The following is a 21,639-nucleotide window of genomic DNA, read 5'->3' as shown; positions in this document are numbered from 1 at the left end:
GATATCAGGCTGTTGCGCTCAGTCACCAGAGAGCGCGGATTAAGTGTGTTACTCAGTTACGCTTCGGGCAGCACTGAACCAGGACATTAATAGGATAGAATAGGAAGCCTTTATTGTCAGTGTACAGGTAGCAAATACAATATACAGACAGAAATATATAAAATGTACATATAGAGGGGAGGGGCAAAGCTCCCCCCAACTCATCAGGATTACATTTCAGTACATTTAATTTTATTCAGAATCAGAATTCACTTTATTGGCACAACTGCATGTACTATTAATTTTTTTTGGCAGTTTTTGTGCATTCACAGACAATATAGAACATAAGTCAGAGAAAAACAGTCATTTTACATGAGTCTGGCAAGCTGAACAAACATTCATTTATTTCTGACTGACATAAATCTCACTTCAGACAGAGTAAAAAGATTTATACTGGTTAAAAAGCAGAGATTTTACCTTTTTGCCATGGAGAAGCAGCGACATGTGACATATCATTACATTTTATTTTATTCATAATCAGAATTCACTTTATTGGTACAGCTGCATGTACTATGATTTTGTTTTGGCAGTTTTTGTGCATTCACAGTCAACATGGAACAGAAGTCAGAGAAAAACAGTCATATTCTGCATGGGTTTGGCAAGCTGAACAAACATTCAATTTTGTCTAACATACGTCACACTTCAGACAGAGTAAAAAGGGTTATACTGGTTAAAAAGCAGAGATTTTACCTTTTTGCCATGGAGAAGCAGCGACATGTGACACTCTGATAAGGTAAAAATGATTCCTCCAGCACACAGTGAGCTATCCCAGCATGCACAGGGACACGGAGGAGTTATAATAAACCCCAAACCCTGGGCAGAGGGGTTCAGTGAATGAGGAGGTGAAGCTGTACAGGAGGGTCAGTCCATCAGAGGAGACTCTGTAGAAGGACAGAGTACCAGCCGCCCAGTCCAGATACACTCCTACTCTGCGGGAGCCTGAGGGCTTTATGGGTATGTCAGTCTGTTTATTATTGTGCCAGACAGAGTATCTGTAAGGAGAGCAGCTCAGACTCCATGATTTGTCATTGGCTCCAAGCAGACAGTCAGCACTGTCTCCTTTCCTCCTGATTCCTTTATAAGTCACTGCTATCCGGGCTCTATCTCCACTCCACTCAGCCTCCCAGTAACAGCGACCAGTCAGACTCTCTCTGCACAGAACTTGGGGCCGGCAGTCAAATCTCTCTGGATGATCAGGATATGGCTCCTCTTCCCCCCTTGTCACCTTCCTGTTCCCCTCTGACAGAGACAGGTATCTGTGTGCTGTGTTGGGGTCCAGCGTCAACTGGCAAGAGTCTGTAGGCAAGAAGAAGAGCGATTAATCCCATCACGAAGCCCAGCATCTCCATCATTATCACTGTCACACCTCACACACTCACTAACACATAACTCGCTCCAATACACACATTTTATTCCCAATATTATGAATATACTCATGTAGCCGCCCGAGTCTGCGGCGCTCCGGCTGCCCCCTGCGCTGTGAGATTCGCTGGGGAATGAACTGCACTTTAGCCTGCGCTCTATTATTCTGTACAATACACAAAATATAAAAACGAAGCAGTAATTCAAGTATGTGAAATACCTCAGGAAATGTCGGACGCCCGCGCGACGCCGGCGGGAAGACGCGCCAAAATGATGCGCGTGTTAAACTAATAGGCTAAATTCCAGGTAGATAAAATTACAAACAGCATTTATCAAACATGTTAAACATAAAATTATACGACACAGATTACCACTAAAAGTGAGTTTGTCCTTACGTCACAATATGAACTTCTTTCAAACCACTTTGGACACACACCTCTCTCCAGCAGCGAGCCGACGCGATGCTCACAACGCGGACGCGGACGCATCTAGGCTGGTTCTCCGCAAAGCGCAACAGTCGCGTATCTGCACCGCGCATGCGTACACGGAAACGTTCATAGTTCTCCGGTCAAGCTGTGTACTTTGCTCTTGTCATATTTAAGTATTATTATTAGTAAATTATTATTCTAATATTCCCTGCACACGTACCACAGCAGTGAGGTCTGTGTATATTTCCCTACTTTTTACAAATTCTTTTTTTCCCCCCTCCACCACCCCCCCTCTGCGGAGGACTGCTTTATTTCTATTTAAATATTGATTTATTTATCTATCTATTTATTTATTTGTTTTTATTTACTTCCTCATACTTCCTCAAGAGAAGGAGAGGGAGCGAGAGGGGGGCAAAAAATGAGAAGAAGGGGGATAGAGAGAGAGAGGGAGAGAGAGAGAAAAACAAAAAAAAGAAAAAACTGGATCTGCTTCAATGTCTGCTGAAGAGAGAAAACAACAACCAACATCTGTACAAATCCCATCGAAAATCAAACGTTAAATGTTATTGAACAGCACACACACCCAGCATTACAACACATGCCCAGAAGCAACAGCCGATCAAGGCAGCACGCGTCCATGTGCACCTGTCCGCACACCTGTCCGCACACCTGTGTGTGTCAGTGCGCTGGTGATCATAAGGTTTCTCCATGTAAATGTCTAGTAGTGTGTGTGAGGAGCCACAGCCCCGCCCCCCCAGGACATGAAGCTGACATGGAGGAGACCCGGGCCCCAGACACCCAGAAAAGGGCAGAGGATAGTTCTGGCGGGGGGTCATCCGGCAGCCACATCGCAGGAGCCCCAGGGGGCCGTGGCGGCGAGCCCACAGGCTCCGCCGACAGCCGGCCACACCAGGGCAGACCGGAGCCCGGGTCCAGAGATCCAAGAGCCCCCCACCCCCCAGCCAGGGCCCGACAGAGCCAGGAGGGCCAGGCCCCGCCAGGCAACCGCCGAGAGTGAGCCAGCACACACCAGAGCATCCAATCCCGGACATCGAGAACCACCAACGCATCGGCAGCCAGATGCCCCATCCACCGGCAGGGAGTGTGGCGGGGGGGAATAGAGCCTGAGATGTTATTCCAGGTGGAGTCTAAGACCCAACCTGACACATGCGTATAGACAAACAGGCGCACACATACACAAGCATGCTTGTGTACGTTTTACAAATTCAAAGCGCCATTTCACAGGGCTGCCAACTTTGATCAACTGGCTGGCGTGAGATTTATATGCATTTATATGTATGTAGCAGTTTTATCACCTTGTAAATTGCCTGTAGGGTTTGCAAACTACCGTGCTTCGTCTGTGCAGCTACATGAGGTTAACGCAACGCATGCGCAAGGTGCAGAACCACCAGAGATTGGGGTGGCAGTATGGTCACGTTTTGTCACGGGACATTGTCTTTACATACGGTACAGATAGTATTAAAGTTGCATCTGATTTTTTAAGAATGAGTGGCCAGAAGAACTGTATATTTTCAGAGGTAAGAAAGAAAATATTCCAAACATTATTGTGTCCTTCTGTGTACAGCGGCTTCAAAATTTAATGCCAGTATAAGTTTATAAGAAAGCAGTGTCATGTATACAAAGTACAATGGAATTTTAACTTGAAATTCGTACTTGCCTACTTTCATAACTAGCGTTATTTTTCAATACAGTTCCATCCATTCATCCATCCATTTTGTGCCACTTATCTAATCTAATACATATAACATATAATCTATAATGTAGTATATATTATATATAATCTCTCAGGGTATATATAATATATAATCTCTGGGTCTGCCATGGGGCCTCCTCCCAGTTGGACATGCCCTGAAACACCTGAAATCCGGATCCAGTTGCAGAGAGTGGTGTTCAAGCTTAACCCCCTCAGTTCCACAATCAGCCTTTGAGGGACATATTGAAGTCCATGAATAACATTCTAACATATGTGATTCTCTTATCCAAATGTGTCAGGGAAAGGTGACGGGCAGAGGCTATGGTGTCCCCAGTAGACCTGTTGGACCAGTATGCAGATCGGAGAGGGTCTAGAGAGGTAGGAAGATTGGTCTTTATGTCTGCCATGACTAGCCATTCGAAGCGCTTCATGATGATTGACATGAGTGCTATGGAGCAGTAGTCATTCAGGCCTGTCACTGATGGCTTCTTCAGCACTGGGACGATGGTGGTTGATGTGAAGCATACTGGGACAGACGACTGGCTTAAAGAGGTGTTGAAAATGTCTGTGAGGACACCAGCCAGGTGGTCAGTGCATTCTCTCAGCACACGGCCAGCTATGTTGTCAGGTCCTGCAGCCTTGTGTGGGTTGACTCTGGATAGAGTACTCCTCACATCAGCTGTGGACAGACAGAGTAACTTGTCGTCGGCTCCTTATTCTGTACATCAGAGTCTGCAAAAAAGTTGTTTAGCTCTTCTGGAAGGGAGACATCACTACCACTGATGTGTGGGTTGGGCTTGTAGATCGTGATTGGCTGAATGCCCTGCCATTTGCGGCGTGTGTAAAGTGTTCATTGATCCTCTGTGCATGTGCCTGATTGGCTATCCTCATAGCTCGGGACAGGTTGCCTCTGGGCGTCCTGAGGGCAGCCTTGTCTTTAGATCTGAAAGCTGCATTTCTGATTCTTAGCTGTGTGAGCACTTCCCTCATCATCCAGGGCTTTTGGTCGGCTCTCGTGGTCATCGATCACTGAGTTTATATACTCCTCCAGGTTAATGGCATCACCATTTATAGCAGCCTCCTTAAAAATGTCCCAGTCAGTAGATTCAAAGCAGTCTTGGAGAGCTGAGACGGCACCAGCTGGCCACACTCTTACTGACTGGTTTGTTGAGCTTCAGCAGGGATTTATACACAGGAACCATGAACACAGTGACACGGTCTGAGTAGCCGAGGTGAGGGGGGGAAGGACCTTGTAGGTCACAAACGTTGTACAGACATTGTCCAGACAGATTCTCTCTCTAGCTGGGAAGTTCACATGTTGGAAGAATTTGGGGGAAACTGGCTTCAGATTTGCCTGATTGAAGTCTAAAGCAATAATAAAAAAGACTCTGGATTAGCTTAATGACCTAGTCATAGGAATGGAACTCGGCCGTTAAGTGAGGAGTGTCTGTACAGAGAATGCTGCAGCAGTATCACAAAATTAGCAGATCACTGTGTAGGCAATGATTGTACAATCCCCCCCCCCCCCCCCCCCCCAGTTTTATTGAACGTTGTATGTCAAAACTATGGGAGGTATTTTCTACAAAAAATTAAATGAAAATGATAAAAAGAAAATACAATCTCCAATTTGCCATTTAGTTTTCAAAGTCTGTGCACAAAAAACCTGCAAAAATGAAAATTAAAGTGAAATAGCACCATTTGCATTTTAATTTTCCACTCATGTATGAGCTTCCGACCGGTCGTGCAGAGTTGTCGGAAAACCAGATGTTTGAAAAGAAGATTTCTGTGTGAAATCTCACATGCAGTCAGACAGCCACAAATCAGGTGTAAGAGGTAGACACAGTCAACTGTGGCTAGTTACTTTTCTGTAACCAACAACGTAATGTCTTCAGCAACTACCGCGACCACCACAAACAGCACAACTGCAGCTGTAGTGAACACTACCGTCGGAACATCGAGCACTCTTCGAGCGTCATTTGGATCGAGTGCGACACTGCAGGGGGAGGTTCTCTGGTGTCTGAACACTGCCGTGCAGCACCACTCATACGCATCCAATGAAGGTGTTTCTCAGTTGTTCTAGGCAATGTTTTTGGATTCAGAAATAGCCAAATCTTTCACCTGTGGAAAGGACAAAACTAGCTACATTTTAAAGTTTGGACTTGCCCCTCACTTCAAAAACGAACTGATTTCTGCAGCTAACAATGCAGGACCATTTGTACTGATGTTTGATGAAAGTTTCAACCGGTCAACAAAAAATAAACGACTAGATGTCCATGTTCGATTTTGGGAGGCTGGTGGTGTCCAGTCACGTTATCTTGGATCACAGTTCATGGAACATTCAAAGGCTGAAGATCTGCAGCACCATTTCAAAGTAAGTGTAGTCAGAGTTTTTGTTCATGGAATGTTATTTGGATGATTTAAAGATACAAGATGTGTTCATTTAATTGAAGCTTATTGCTTTTAGATGGAGTTTTAAAATATTTCTGAAATTATAAGCAAATTTGCAATCAAACATGGTGTAATCGTTTCAGTTTTTCTTTCTCATGTCAAATTGTTTAAATACAATATTTCTGTTCTTGGGATTGTGTGCGCCTACTAGACATGAAGAATCTCCTTTCCATCAATATGGATGGGGTAAATGTGAACTGGAAGTTTCTTAATAATTTCCAGCAAGAACATGCTGAACTACATGGAGGTCGGCAGTTAATTAATGTTGAAAGCTGTGGATTGCACACGCTTCACAATTCACTCAAGACTGGCTTCTCTACATGGAATATCAAGAAACTGTTGAGAGCAATGCACTTTGTTTTTCACAATGTCCCTGCAAGAAGAGAAGATTATACAAAACTTACAGGCTCATCTCTTTTCCACTCCCATTCTGTGGACACAGATGGGTGGAAAATCTGCCTGATGCAGAGAGAGCCATTGAGGTATGGCCAAAGCTTAAAGAGTATGTGGAGGCAGTCCATGGAAAAGAGCTACCAAACCCTGGAACCTCCTCTTTTGATACTATTTAAGCAGCGAACGAAGATCCCCTGATTTCAGCCAATCTCCAGAACTCTTTGTCCATTCTTGAAGAAATACCAGACTGATGAGCCAGATATCTGCTTAATTTAAAAATGTTTTTAAAGTTTTTGTCTTCTATGATTTTTAAGTGGGTATTCTGCATTTTGTTTTTTTTTTCATTTTATAGAGTCTGGTGAGACGTTTCATCAAAAGGGAGCTGCTCCAAGATATCACTCCTTTTCAAATGACCAAACTTGACCCTGATGACCAGAGGAACTGGGTCAATGCTGACATTGGCTTGGGTGCTGAGTCTGCCCTTAAGGTAATTCATTGTTACTGTTTTATATGTATACTTAAAAAAATGTAAAATACACTGCATTCATTCCCTATGTATTAATTACTCGATGTGTGCTATCCCTCCTTGGTAGGCTCTTCAAAGCAAGAGTAGTAACAGAGTAGGTGACCTCACTGCCCTCGAATTTAGAAATGACTGCTTAAGGTGACTCTCCAGAATTGTTAAGAAAGTGCAAGAAAAGATCCCTTTGAAATACCCCACTGTCAGGCAGATTGCATGCGGCTGCTCCACTGTGTGATAACAACCCACATCTACTGAATAAACTCAACACTTTTTTCGGTAGATTTGAAAGAAATGACATCACTCCTGCAATAAAAGCCAATCCTCACCCGGATGAAAAAGCACTGAGCCTCAATGTGGCTGATGTCCGGAGAACCCTGAGGAAGGTGAACACACGGAAGGCAGCAGGCCCCGACAACATTCCAGGACGAGTACTCAGGGAGTGTGCTGACCAGCTGGCACATGTCCTTACGGACATCTTCAATACCTCACTGGTGCAGGCTGTCGTTCCATCATGCTTCAAGTCTGCTACTATCATTCCAGTGCCCAAAAAATCCACCATCACATGTCTTAACGACTATCGCCCTGTTGCACTTACTCCCATAATGATGAAGTGCTTCGAGAGGCTGGTGAAAGACTACATCATCTCTACACTGCCACCTATATTTGATCCATTTCAGTTTGCTTACCGGCCAAACCGCTCCAGAGAAGATGCCATTTCCTCTGCTCTTCACCTGAGCCTAGGACATTTGGAGGACAAGGACACTCATGTACGAATGCTGTTTGTTGATTTTAGTTCAGCGTTCAACACGATCATCCCCCAGCAGCTGGTGAGCAAACTGGGCCCCCTGGGTATCAGCACACCCATGTGCAACTGGCTGCTGGACTTCCTCACTGCCAGACCACAGTCAGTGAGACTGGGTAACAACATCTCCAGCTCCATCTCTCTCTCCATCGGTTCCCCTCAGGGCTGTGTCCTCAGTCCTTTGCTGTTCACGTTGCTGACTCACGACTGCTGTGCTGCATCTGCCTCGAATCACATCATAAAATACGCAGATGACACAACAGTGGTGGGTCTCATTAGGAACGACAACGACCAGCCCTATAGAGAGGAGGTGAAGCGACTGGTGGGATGGTGCAGGCATAACAACCTGATCCTGAACGTTGAAAAGACCAAGGAGATGATCATCGACTTCAGGAGAAAACAGCCCAGTCATTCACCACTCGTCATTGACAACAATGTTGTGGAGGTGGTCAGCAGCATAAAATTTCTGGGTGTGCAGATGACTGGAAACCTGGACTGGTCACCAAATACAACTTCACAGGTAAAACGGGCTCAGCAGAGGTTGCATTTCCTGCGCAGGATGAAGAGAGCACACCTTTCCTCTCCCATACTCACCACTTTCTACCGAGGCACCATAGAGAGCGTGCTAACCAGCTGTATCTCCATCTGGTTTGGCAGCTCAAAAGCCTCAGACAGAAAATTGCTGCAGAGAGTGGTGAGGACTGCAGAGAGGATCATCGGGACTTCTCTTCCATCCATCCAGGACATTGCACTTAAACGCTGTCTGAGGAGAGCCCGTGACATCATCGGGGATTCCACCCACCCGCACCACAGTCTGTTCTCCCTGCTGCCTTCTGGGAAGAGGTTTTGCAGTATTAAGACCAGAACAGCCAGATTATGCAACAGTTTCATTCCTCAAGCCATCAGACTCCTGAACTCATAACAGCCCCTCCCCTACACCCCCTCCCCCACACTCCGTGTCTCTCCATCCATGCACATGTCACTTTTCAAGAACTTGCACTGTGTCTTGCTCTGTCTACTGTCTTTATACTCAATATCTCTCTGTAAATAGTGCCGCAAAAAAGGTATTTAAACCTCTCCTATTTATATGTTTATATATACATCTTTTTATATATATTTATTACACACTCTGCCAGGCTGATGTTGAGCAAAATAATGCAACACAATTTCGTTCTGTTGTGCACTAACCCGTGTATCTCTGAATGACAATAAAGTAACTATTCTATTCTATTCTATTCTATGTTTGGAGCCTCCTTCATGAGCAGAGACCCAGAATGGTGCAAGGGAAAGATGAAGTCTCTAGTTCAAAGATTTCTGGAGGACAAGCAATTGACAGGAGGGATTTCTGCTGGTAGGAATCAAAATAAAGGTTATGCACAGCTTTTTATGCATGAACTACATACAAGCACAGGTAAAACTACCTGCTCAGCATTTCTGCCTGACGCCCCTCCGATGGTGCCGCTTGGCCGGCTGCAGGGTCGTCAGCTGGGAGCCTCCCTTCACAGATGTTTCGCTCCTTTAATCCCGGAACATCTCAGGGTGGTGGAGCAGCGAAAGGGACGTTTCCCTAACACTCCCTGCAGCCTTCCCTAAGATCCCTCTCTCCACCACGCCTTGTCCTTCCTTCAGACCCAGAGCCAGAAGCTCCCTTACTCTGCCTCATGAGCTAGATCTTGCATTGCTCTCCTCTTCCTGTGGCCTGTGAGACCAAAGGTTTTCAGGAGCCGCTGCATGGATGTTCCAACAAAGCCCCTGCACCCGACTTCCACCGGGAATGTAAGAGCCCTCCAGCCGGCTTGAGAGCATGCAGCAGCCAAGTCTGCACACCTCGCTCTCTTCCTCTCATAGGCAGCCTCCATCTCCTCCTCCCATAGGACGGTCAGCTCCACCAGAATGACTACTTTGGCGGGTGCTGACCAGAGCACTATGTCAGGGCGAAGGGGTGAACTGGTGATCTGCACCGGAAATTTCAGCTGGCGACCTAAATCCTCTCTACCCCCGGGGACAAGAGGGTGACCCCTGCATTGGTGCTGCACTGTGCTACTCCCCCTTGCCTAACGAACTGGATACATCCCTGGGATGATGGGATGCTGGCACAGTTTACCTCCCGCCTCCGTGTCTCCAGCAGCTCAGCCAGCTTGCACAGGACTTTGTCGTGCCGCCATCTATATCTGCCCTGTGCCAGTGCTGCCTTGCAGCTGCAAAGGATGTGCTTGAGGCCTGGGTTTGGGGAGCTGCAGAGGTAGCAGGGTTCTTCTGAGCCATGCCAGGTGTAAAGGTTACGGGGGCTGAGCTCCTCATATCCGCCCAGGTAATGGTCCTGCTGGTCACAGCTTCCCAGGTGGATCATTTGCCGTGCTGTTGTTGGCTCACTGCTGTAACTTTGTAGTGCTCCTCATCCATTTTGGTCACTTCGGAGATGATGAGATCTTTCCTCTCCTTCTTGTTGGCTTTAGACCATCTTAGTGCTGGTGTTTCCCATCCTAATCCAGCTCTGCCAGGCTGCGTAAAGCCCACAATCTCCTGGTGTTTCAGCCTCTCTGTGGCTATATCCACCGCTTGTGCTACATTCCACTTTCTGCATTTCGGATAGACGGGTCTGGGTGAATCTCTTAGCTCAAATAGGAGTCTCACCTTCTCCTTCTTGTAGCCCAGGCTGATTGACTGAAGTGGGACTGTAGCATATTTTTGCCAAAGAGCTGCGGGGAAGGCTGAGCCATTTCCTGATGTAATTGTTGGCCTTTGCTTCCAGTTTCAGGACTGTTGTCATGGTGATCTCGCACAGCTTCAGTGGCCACATTATGCGTTTGTTCAAGGTGAACTGGTTGCACAAAACCTTGAATTTTCCAGGCAGGGAGCACTGATTGATCTTCTGAAGGCCGTCCATGAGTTGAGTTGTAACGGCTGAGGCCATATGCTTGTCGGAAAGATCAGCCGTATATAGCCTTCCGAGGTTTGCACTGCTTCTTCCACTACCAGGGGAATCCTTTCACCATCCACGGTGAAACACATGATGTCATTCCTAACCCCTTTCTGGATTGAGAGGCTGCAGGACTTTGTGGGCTTGATTTTCATGCGGACCCATGCTAGCAATTCCTCCAGCCTTTTTAGGAGTCTTGCTGTGCACGCTGCTGTTTGGAGGAGCGTGGTGACATCATCCATGTAACTCCATATGGGCAGGAGTTGTTGGCCTGTTTGGGGCTTTGCCCCTCCAGCCATTTGTCTCCCACCTATCAGGATAATCTCGAAAGCAGATGTAAAGAGGATGGAAGAGATGGAACATCCCATTGCTATTCCCTTCTCCAGCTGGTGCCAGGCAGTTGTGATGTCCCGGGTTGTGTAGCAAACATATAGGCTATTGAAGTAGTTTGCGATCAGCTTCTGGATGCTTGATGGTACATGGAAAAACTCCAGGGCGAAGGTGATGAGCTGGTGGGGAACTGAGCTGAAGGCGTTTGCGAGGTCTAACCAGACGACATGCAGGTCCGACTTGCTGTGCCTGGCTCTCTGGGTTTGTTCCCAAATCATCGTAGCGTGTTCCACGCAGCCAGGGAACCCTGGGACGCCTGTCTTCTGGCAACCAGTATGGATGTAATTGTTGACTAGGAGGAAGTTGGTTAGGCATATAGCCAGGATTGAGAAGATGATTTTCCCCTCCAAGTTTAGCAGGGCAATGACTCTGAACTGGCTGAGGTTTTTGGACTCCATTTCCTTTGGGATGAAGGTGGTAACTGGGATGCTGGGAGTACACACACTAAGCTGCAGTGCGGCGGGAGTAGGGGCCAAAAGTCGTACTAGGCGGAATTGGTGCACAGAAAAAAAAAATTGATGTTGCGGATAGGAAACGGGAGCCCAATGAACACAGTGTGGACTTACAAATCTCTTTGTTCGTATGTCTGAAAGTCTGTAAGTTGAAAATTCATAAGTAGAGGAACGTCTGTAATTCCAGCATAACGGAATACATATGAACCTTTGCTCTTACTTTCACCTACATTCATTTTTGAAACCGGTGGAAATACAAGCAGGTTCTCAAAAGGCAGCAAGTGAAAACCAGCCCAGCACTGGCTCCATGTTGGTGGAAATGAGGCATCAGTACAGTGTTCCCAGGTCCAGCCCAAGGTCTGCTTAAAATCTGCCCAGTAGAAGCTGAAACTTGCCCAATATGTGAAATCCCAGTATACTGTATCTCAAAGAAATAAACCATTTTGTTGCATCCTTATCATATTCAAATAGTGACTCCTGTCTTCTGCAATCCCCCCCCTTGTGAAACTGAACAGGTAAGAAGTGTGCGCACATACATTAACATGTAGGTCCTCTCTCTGTATAAACACACTGGGTTAGAGGGCGAGTGCCACCTTCTGTATTTATGTTCGGGTGAGTAAGCCTAGTGTAGTCTGGGTTTTTCTGTTCTATCTTTGGTTTTAGTTATAATCTTAACAGGGTAGGTAAGAGGTCTTATGTTTTGTTAATTTCTTTCCTTTGACGCATCCATGTTCTTTTCCCTGGGTCAGGCCCATCCTCCCGTGTTCCCAGCACCCAAATCCCTGTATTGGTTCAGTCAGAAAGACTGAAAGCTATTGCTCACCATGAATCCATGACACTAAAATCTACGAATCAAGCCAGAAATCTTGGTGTAGTTCTGGACTCAGACCAAAATATCAACAGGCACATAAAGACAATTACAAAATCAGCCTCAACCCCCTTAAAAACATAGCAAGAATTAAAGGATTTCTCTCTAAACCAGATACAGAAAAGCTTGTTAATGTGTTTATTTTCAGAAGGCTAGACTATTGTAATGGTGTCTTCACAGGTCTTGGTAATAAATCAGTCAGACAGCTGCAGCTCATCCAGAATGCTGCCACCAGAGTCCTCACTAACACCAAGGAAGTAGAGCATATTACACAGGTCCTTAAATCACTGCAATGGCTTCCTGAGCATCACAGAATTGATTTTAAAATATTATTACTTGTCTACAAGGCACTAAATGGCACTAATTTCCTTGAACGTTGTGAAGCATCCAGACCCCTGAGGGCATCTGAGAAAGGTTTACTCAGTGTCCCAGAATGAAGACCAAGCAGGGTGAAGCAGCTTTTAGTCTCTATGCTCCCTGTCTGTGGAACAAGCTTCCTGAAGACCAGAGGTCTGCAAGCACTGTCAGCTGATTATAATCAGGGCTTAAAACGTTACTGTTTGCTGCAGCATTTTAATACATTATATCAGCAGGAGTTTAGTCATACGCCGCCTCTACAATGTCACTTCTTTTTAGTTAATTATTTTTTTTTTTGGCTTTTAGGCTTTTTAAAATTGTCTTTTAAATTGACAATGAACGTGTTTGTAAGTCCCACACTAAAGTTCCGAAGTACCAAAAAAGTACCCCAGCTGCAATGATACTTTGGGTACTGGAACTTTTGGTACTGGTACTCAAACGGAAGTCAATGGAAAAGGGAAAGTACCAAATGTACCGTACCTGGTGCAGTGGAAAAGCACCCTGAATGAACTTGCCTTGCTTTGCAATTGGATTCAAAGGCTACTGACATAAACAGCTCATGTAAATGTGAAAGACCAGGAGGCAGCGGGAGAGAGAAAGAGAAGCTCCACTAGCAGAAGAAAACGAAACACAATAAAACACACTCCACCTCATACAGGGAGAGAGAAGCATGTGTGTGAACAGACTCACATTGTAAGAATTCTGCTCTGGTCCTGGGCACTAATGGCGGTAGGACGGTGTCTTTGGTAACTAGGAGGAGACAGAGAGAAACGGAGATGTAAGTAAAAGTAATTTACTTGTGGGAGATGGACTTCACTCACTGTGGAGACACCAGCAGTAGATTATTATCATTATGAGGGACAATAACAGGCATTTTAAGAAGCTGCAAATCATTGTAAGTTACTTATAATACAGATTTTTGGATTCTGTAATGTAGAAGAAACATGATTCATGTGATCTGGATTTTGCAGCCTGTAAAATTTAGAGCTCATTAGTTTTCATAAAGATTTAGTCTTATTGGAAACAGAAACTGACTTCGTCACACCAACATGAGACTGACTGTCCTACATACTCTCTCTGCATGGTGTATATTAACAAAATCAGACAGAAAAATGTTTTTATTTATCAACCTGTATGATGGATCTCTGCCATTTTCTTTTCGCAAACATTCTCCAGTTGATCCTTCAGTTCAGAAACCTCCTTCTTCACATTCTGAAAAGAGTAGCTTGGACTGACGGAGATTCTGGGTCCAAATTCAGCTTCAGGGGTGACAGGAAGACCCTGGCACCTCTATGGACACACAGTCTGATTAAACACCTTCATCCAAGCAAATATGTATGGCAATCTAATTAACAGGATCATTAACATCTGACAAATGACAGACTAGCTGAAATACAAATGAGAACATGCATCCATTTGAATACTCTGGTTTTCTTATTGTCAAAGTAGCTGTTCTGTTACCTGGAGGAAATGGATGTGATCCTCTGTGTGTGAAATCTGCTCCAGCTCAGAGTATCTCCTCTTCAGTTCATCAATCTCCTGCTTCAGTCTCTCCATGTGTCCTTCAGTCTGACTCACTGCAGCCTTCTCCTGATCTCTGATCAGCTGTGTCACCTCAGAGCATCTTCTCTCAATGGAGCGGATCATCTTAGTGAAGATCCTCTCGCTGTCCTCCACTGCTGACTGTGCTGAGCTCTGTTGGTGACACAGGGAGCAGAGGACGGTAAATTACAATTGGCCCCTTTTGAGACTCCAGAGAGCCTCATTGTACAATAGTGATGTGAGCCGACAGGAGGTATAAAAACAGCACAGGGCTGGGGTTTGGAGCCTCAGGTACTGAAACCCAGCCAGCACTGATTGGAAATGATCACTCATTAAGCTCATACACTGTCAGCTGCAGGGATTTGGCAGAGACTGGTGGCTGTATGGGGCAGGTTGGTTGTCACCATTGAGTCTTAGTTTAATATGTGGCTTTTTGGGTTATGTTTGCATAACACTGGGTTGTGAAAAGCTGCATTTTCTCAAATGGGCCTTACATGGTGTTTTTCTAAATAATCAAGCTATAACTGCTGTAAGGCAAGGTTGGTTAAATCATGTTATCTAGCAAATTTGTCCCATTAAATCTCTGACACAGAATAACCCACAGCAGCATTAATTTGATTAATCCCCACAATTCTATAAATCTGCAATGTGTTGAATCTGAGAGAAGATTCAATATGATCACAAGCCAGCTGTTATCTTCTCTTCAGGTTCATACTCACTGTGATTGAGGCCACAGCCTCTCTCAGCTCCTGCAGCTCCTTCTCTCTCATCTGAGTTCTCTGCTGAAATTCCCTCTGTGTTTCACCCATTTGTTTCTACAGATAGGAAACAAGATGACAAAACAAGATTGTTTCATTACCTGGGATCATATTCATTAATCATCCTGTCCAGGGTGGACCCCAGCCTTGGGCCCTATGCTGCCTGGGAAAGGATCCAGGCGCTCTCTGTGACCCTGACCTGGATCACTGGTTAGGAGATGGATGGATGGATATTCTTAAATGTCTTATTGACTGTAGGTAGGATAAACTGACCATAGACCCTTTGGTCCTGTTTCCACCTGGAATTAACATGCATCCTGGGTGATCCAATCACAATTGGACAGCGCTAATTACAGGTGTGAAGGCACCCAGGACACATTGAAGATGCATTGAGATCCGATCACTCAAACCACATTGGGAGGTGGTCTGGGCCGCATATGGCCACATTCTTATAGCAATGTGAAGGCGAATGTGTCCTGGGCTGCATTGCAGGACCGGCTACTCAACTGACGTCCTATTTGATTTATGTCAGATCGCATGTCAGTTGATAATGGGCCACTGTGTAGTAAACTGCACTGTGAACAACAATAATGCATCTTTTCTCCTGCGACACTAAAAACTCTGAATCTGCTGGAAATTCGGACCGTCGAATTAGAGCAACTTCGAAATGTTGTCTTTGTTTTTCTAACCTCGTATTTTTGCATGTGAATTCAGACCATCGAATTTCCGATGCATATTTCCAATGCATAAATATTCAATGTTAGAATTTCAGTGGCATATAAAATTCAAATTCGGATGACACAGATTTACTTCCATAAGTTTCAGTACAAATTCAATCAGAACTTTTTAAATGTGCATTTTCTGTTAATTTTTCTTTCATTTTACCAAACCAGACTTGCTCTGAGTATTTTCATAGCAATTATACTCACATGTGTTAAGACAAAAGTCATTTTTATTTAAAATAAATTTTATCATTTATATAAGAGCATTTCTGGCCTGACCTGTATCTCTGTCCTTCCTGCAGCAGCTGAGACTGTATCATGGCCTCTGTGTTCATCCATCGTACAGAGATAACAGATACACTGCTGGTCGGTACGGCAGTAGACCTCCAGGAGTTTGTCATGCTGGGAACAGACCTTGTCCTGCAGACGTCCAGTGGCATCAGCCAGCTTGTGCTTCTTAAAAGCTGGAGACTCATAGTGAGGCTGGAGGTGAGTTTCACAGTAAGAGGCCAGACACACCAGGCAGGACTTGACAGCTTTGTGTTTTCTCCCAGTACAGAAATCACACTCCACATCTCCAGGTCCAGCATAATGGTCAGCAGGAGTAGCTGCTTGTAGTCCAGTCTTCTTCAGTTTCTCCACCACTTCAGCCAGTATGGTGTTTCTGCCCAGAACAGGTCTGGGTGTGAAGGTCTGTCTGCACTGGGGGCAGCTGTAAACTCCAGCATGATCCTCCTGATCCCAGCAGCTCTTAATGCAGCTCATACAGTAACTGTGTCCACAGGGAATAGCCACTGGATCCTTCAGTAGATCCAGACAAATTGGGCAACTGAACTGGTTCGGATCCAGTGCGGAACTGGCTTCTGCCATTTTACCACGAACGCTGGTAGGATTCAGTTTCGTTTTCTCTGACAGTCGTCTGTGTGTGAGAGTGGGAGGAACTTCCTGCTTCTCAGGCTGCAGTAAGTGTGGTTTTGGACTGAGGCCAGACTGAGAAGAGCAGACTGGACAAACACTGGAGTTGGAGTTTAAAACTAAAATAGTACATCATGCAAACTATACACACAACAGACATTTATTTAGCTTTTATGAGAATATCTGACATTATTTTTCCATAAACAAGCTATATCCTACTCTTTGATTTTGTACCGTAGATAGAAATTAGGTAGAAAGGCATAAGAGAGCAGATCTACTGAGAATGAATTTCTGTGTCTGTTTGGGATCATGTAGTTTCAGGTGAAACATGCAAGTTTGTGCAATTATAGACAGACTGTGTCAGGATTAGACAGAACAAGCTTAGATAAGTACTGTCAATCCACAGATTTGTTTTTTTTTTTTACATTATTCTACATATAATATTTATGAAAGTAAAGGATGCGGTACGTATAGGTCATATTTTTTTTCCATTTTATTTCTGTGTGTGTGCTGGGAGTGTATTTGTGTTAGGAAGGAGAGTCAGGTGACCAGGTTCAGAGTGAATAAAATTTTTCCATAATCTAAAGTTATCCTATACAGTAGATTTTCATTGAATACTATTAAGTTAAAGTCTCAAACTTAAGTTAATGGACCCACTTCAGCCATCCTCAGGAACAGAAATATAGAAAATATCAAAAAAGTATCCAACAAATTCCAATAACCGCTTATCCAGTACAGGAGAAGTATTTTCTGCGATGAGTGAGCAAGCTGTTTGAGGGCATGACAGAATTTTTTATGGGAAAAGTTGTGTTTTGTCTTAATACTGTTTATGAATTGTTGGTGGTGAGAAAAAGAGTTTGAAGTGCTTAGTTTTCATTTTATTAACACTTATATTTCACTTCCTGACACTCGACCCGTTTAAAGATGGATATCATGGTCATTTTTTTTTTAGTTATTACAAATAAACTGTGGCACAAAAATTGCGCAACTTTCTACATATATCATTTGAAAGGTTTTTCAGAGTTTAAGAAGTTTGATAGATTTGTTTCTTTTATTGAACGTCATTTTTCTCTGTTATTAAAAACTTGGACCTATGCGTCCAAACCACTAGAGGACGAATTCTGAAGAGATGCAGATGTAACGGCTGCCAGGGCTGGCTCTCCTGGGCCAGATGCTGTAGATGTGGTGTCAGAGGCGGCCAACTGCTGGGAGCCTTGGGGGAGCTGATTGCTAACTGCAAGGAGGAACTGCAGTGAGGAGACTGACGGCTCACTGGGGAGAGCCTGCTAGGAGCCTGGAGCAGGAACAGGGTGGTACTTTCTGAGTCACACGCCGGGGCTGTAGCCATGACATGGACAGGCTCAGAGTCAGGTTCAGGCCATGCCTTAAGTCTGCAGTTCTGGTGACGGAAGCTGACAGAGAGCTTCAGGGAAGTAAACAAAGAGAGGTCACATTTTGCTTCAACACGGTTTTATTGGAAGTCTGTACACAACACAGACGCATGTCAGCGTGCTGCCTTCCTTAGTGTGCTACTGACCATGTACAGATCCCATTTAAATAGACACTTCCCTGCGAAACAACCAATCGTAACACAACAGGTGTGATGAACATCACCATGGCATTACCGGGTCACGCCCCAAAAACATGGTGTAACAGTAGATGATGTTAAAGGCATAACAAAGCAATGGTAATAGGTAAAACAAATAAAATATCATAAAAAACAGGTTAAAGAGAAGCCGTCATTTATGCCATTTGGTACCAATGTATTTAAAGCAAATATATACCAGGCTTCCCTTCTAAGAAGGTGCTTTTCTCGATCGCCCCTCTAGGGGCCTGGTTCACTGTCTCCAGACCCATAAACCGTAGGGAGTTACAGTCATGAGCTGCTGTATTAAAATGTCGGGCCACTGGAGATGATTCATTCCTATTGCCAAAAGAACATTTGTGCTGACATATCCTGGTTATTATGTGACGTTTAGTCTTTCTGACATAAAATAATCCACACAGGCATGACAGTAAATATACAACAAATGTGGATAAACAGTTTGTTCCTATGGGGGTGTATCCTTCTGTAACAAATAGTTCAAGTGATTGTTATCAATGAACTTATCATGTCGTACTTTCTTTAATTTTGATTTTATCCCCTCACTAAATTTAAAGTGGGATCCAAAGGTAGGTGCTTATATGGACAAATGTCCAAGCCTTTGTATTTCATCAAGGTAAGAATAACTATAGAGCCCCCCCCCCCCCCCCCCCCCCCTTATCGGCAGGCTTAATGACAATGTCGTTGGTCGAAATTAACTCACGCAATGCTTTATTTTCCAAAGACGAAAGATTACATCTTACTTTATGATGTGTACTATTAAAACAGACAGTAGGCTCTTGTTCAACCAGCTGACAAAGTGTTCCCACAGAGTGATTTGGATCAGGAGAGAGAAATATACTTTTATGTCTAAAAGGAACTTTTTGAGCAATAGAAGAGCTTGAGATATACCAGCGGAGTCCATAGTTACCTTTGAATAAAAAGATTTAAGTCTAATAGACATAAAAAAAATTAAACAACTCAACCATTATGTTGAATGGATCATTACATTTAGCTGGAATGAAGGAGAGTTCTAAACGTTTCCAATAAAACCATGTTGAAGCAAAGTCCGACCTCTACTGTGGTCCAGCACTCTGACAACTATAGAACGAGGAGTGAAGCCCGTTCTTCTGTGTTGGAGAGCTTTGGGGAGCCAGCGGTCACATCCGCAGCGAGCAGAGGGACCTCAGTAAGTCCTGGAAAAGCGTCCTATTCTCAGACTTCAAGTGACAATGAGGAGGCAGGTCGCCCCACGGCGAGCGAGGTGGAGTCGGCGGGCTCCTTTTCTCCAGAGCACTGCTCCTCTGCGGGGTTCAGCCACTCGCTTCATTCCAGAGGCCCTGAGGATCTCTGCTATAGCTGTCACATCCTCCACTTGGGAGTCGGGGGAGAAGGCGGCTGTGGCCTCTATCAGAGATGGGCCGTTCTCTCTGGGGAAAGATGTACTGCGGCCTGAAGGAGCAGCATTAGGTATGTTTGAAACAAGCAGCAGTGATGGGCTGTAGGGACCTGGGGAATCCACTGGGGCTTGTTGAGGTCCCTCATTCTATCATGTGTGCCTGGACGAATGACTCTGGGAGCTGGTGCTGTCAGACAATAAACTGGGATTTACTGGGATCAGGATGGCAGGCTAGGGAACGGGCAACATGTAGGGCACCACATCAATGATGAAACTGGGGAACACAGGACCAGGAAGCACTTAAATACAGGAATAACGAGGGAACAGACAGCAGGCAGCTGGGAGTGGATAACATGGGGGCTGGAAGAAGAGGTGAGACCAAGGAGCAGCAGGCATGGCTTGTTAGAGCCACGTCAGGGAGGAGGCAGGACGTGACGTTTGGGGCTAGGTTGGGGTTAGCGTAAAGTATGGATGGTCCTGGGACTTTTCTCCAGAACCCCAGAGCTTGATGGAAGTACTGGGAGCTTCTTAAACCCTTACCTGCGGAAAGAGGCTCGCAACCTGTGGTGACTTTTACTGGATCTTCATTAAATCCTTACATGCGGAAGGAGACACCTTATCCAAGCCTGGAAGTACCCTGAGCCCTGGGAGCCTTAACCTCACCCCTGGCCCTAGAGCCAAACTTAACCCTAACCCATAAGCACAGGTTCGCAGCATGAGCGGTTTTCACCTTATAACATGTATGGTTTTCTGCTCTTAATCTGAAAATCAGTTCATCATTTGCCCAGAAGGTGGCAGCACATGAACACTGCAAAACTGCAAGCTTGGCATATTGCTGCAGCAACAACTATGTGCTATACATATATTTAGAAAAACTACATTATTACATAAATCAATAAAAAAACTCCAAAAAGAACAGAATGATATCTACAAAATATACCTTTAATAGTATAATTTAATAATTAAAGTTATAATTTATTATTTTTTTTTTAACAATTTTTTATTATTATTATTACTTTGACATCTTTGAAGACACAAGAAACAGTATTTAAGACATAGTACACTTCAAAAACACTATGGACTACGATGTACTACATATTATGTCAAAGATAAAATCCACACAAAGAAGTACTACAGTCCTAAAGTCGGTAACAAGAAGAGGGAGTTAAGACCAAAGCGGGGAACTGTAAGTATATAGAGCCCTCCCCTTATCGGCAGGCTTAATGACAATGTCGTTAGTCGAAATTAACTCACGCAATGCTTTATTTTCCAAAGACGAAAGATTACATCTTACTTTATGATGTGTACTATTAAAACAGACAGTAGGCTCTTGTTCAACCAGCTGACAAAGTGTTTCCACAGAGTGATTTGGATCAGGAGAGAGAAATATACTTTTAGGTCTAAAAGGAACTTTTTGAGCAATAGAAGAGCTTGAGATATACCAGCGGAGTCCATAGTCACCTTTGAATAAAAAGATTTAAGTGTAATAGACTTAAAAAAAATTAAACAACTCAACCATTATGTTGAATGGATCATTACATTTAGCTGGAATGAAGGAGAGTTCTAAACGTTTCCAATAAAACCATGTTGAAGCAAAGTCCGACCTCTACTGTGGTCCAGCACTCTGACAACTATAGAACGAGGAGTGAAGCCCGTTCTTCTGTGTTGGAGAGCTTTGGGGAGCCAGCGGTCACATCCGCAGCGAGCAGGGGGACCTCAGTAAGTCCTGGAAAAACGTCCTATTCTCAGACTTCAAGTGACAATGAGGAGGCAGGTCGCCCCACGGCGAGCGAGGTGGAGTCGGCGGGCTCCTTTTCTCCAGAGCACTCCACCTCTGCTTGTCTGCATATGTCATCTTCTTTCTGCGCTGTCTTTATCTCCTCCAGCCTTTTGTCTGTGGCCGGGAGACCGGTCACAACACAGTCTATAAAAACCTCCACTTCTTTCTCTAGCTGAAGATCTCCTGCAGAGGGTGGACCTCCTAGCGGGGCTCTGGACAGGGCATCGGCGGTGACCAGGTTCTTC

At 44.7% G+C, this 21,639-nt stretch overlaps 1 protein-coding gene across 2 annotated transcripts; it reads right to left on the bottom strand.

The window, feature by feature from the left end:
• Positions 1 to 575: 575 nt before the first annotated feature.
• Positions 576 to 16,618, bottom strand: LOC140588916 (tripartite motif-containing protein 16-like). Of its 2 annotated transcripts, XM_072711574.1 has the most exons (7): positions 16,292 to 16,618; positions 15,998 to 16,201; positions 14,958 to 15,053; positions 14,158 to 14,391; positions 13,827 to 13,986; positions 13,387 to 13,446; positions 576 to 1,335 (listed from the first exon to the last, which is right to left on the bottom strand). In XM_072711574.1, exons 1-7 carry the CDS (start codon positions 16,586 to 16,588, stop codon positions 803 to 805), a joined length of 1,584 nt encoding a protein of 527 aa, XP_072567675.1. In that variant the 5' UTR covers positions 16,589 to 16,618; the 3' UTR covers positions 576 to 802. The 2 variants fall into 2 exon arrangements, with proteins under 2 accessions (XP_072567675.1, XP_072567674.1); XM_072711573.1 differs by having other exon boundaries at positions 15,998 to 16,618.
• Positions 16,619 to 21,639: the final 5,021 nt, after the last annotated feature.

This window comes from Paramormyrops kingsleyae, chromosome 4 (genome assembly GCF_048594095.1).
Source record: "Paramormyrops kingsleyae isolate MSU_618 chromosome 4, PKINGS_0.4, whole genome shotgun sequence".
In the NCBI taxonomy this organism is placed as follows: Eukaryota; Metazoa; Chordata; class Actinopteri; order Osteoglossiformes; family Mormyridae; genus Paramormyrops; species Paramormyrops kingsleyae.
This window is presented reverse-complemented; position numbering and strand designations above follow the sequence as displayed.

Bases quoted from the DNA above. Each gene is read 5' to 3' on its own strand.
- LOC140588916 (XM_072711573.1), bottom strand. From the start codon at position 16,588: ATGGCAGAAGCCAGTTCCGCACTGGATCCGAACCAGTTCAGTTGCCCA. The intron at 14,392-14,957 runs GTGAGTATGAAC...TGTCACCAACAG, and splicing joins AGGCTGTGGCCTCAATCACA to AGCTCAGCACAGTCAGCAGT. The intron at 1,336-13,386 runs GTGAGTCTGTTC...TCTTGCCTACAG, and splicing joins CAGAGCAGAATTCTTACAAT to ACTCTTGCCAGTTGACGCTG.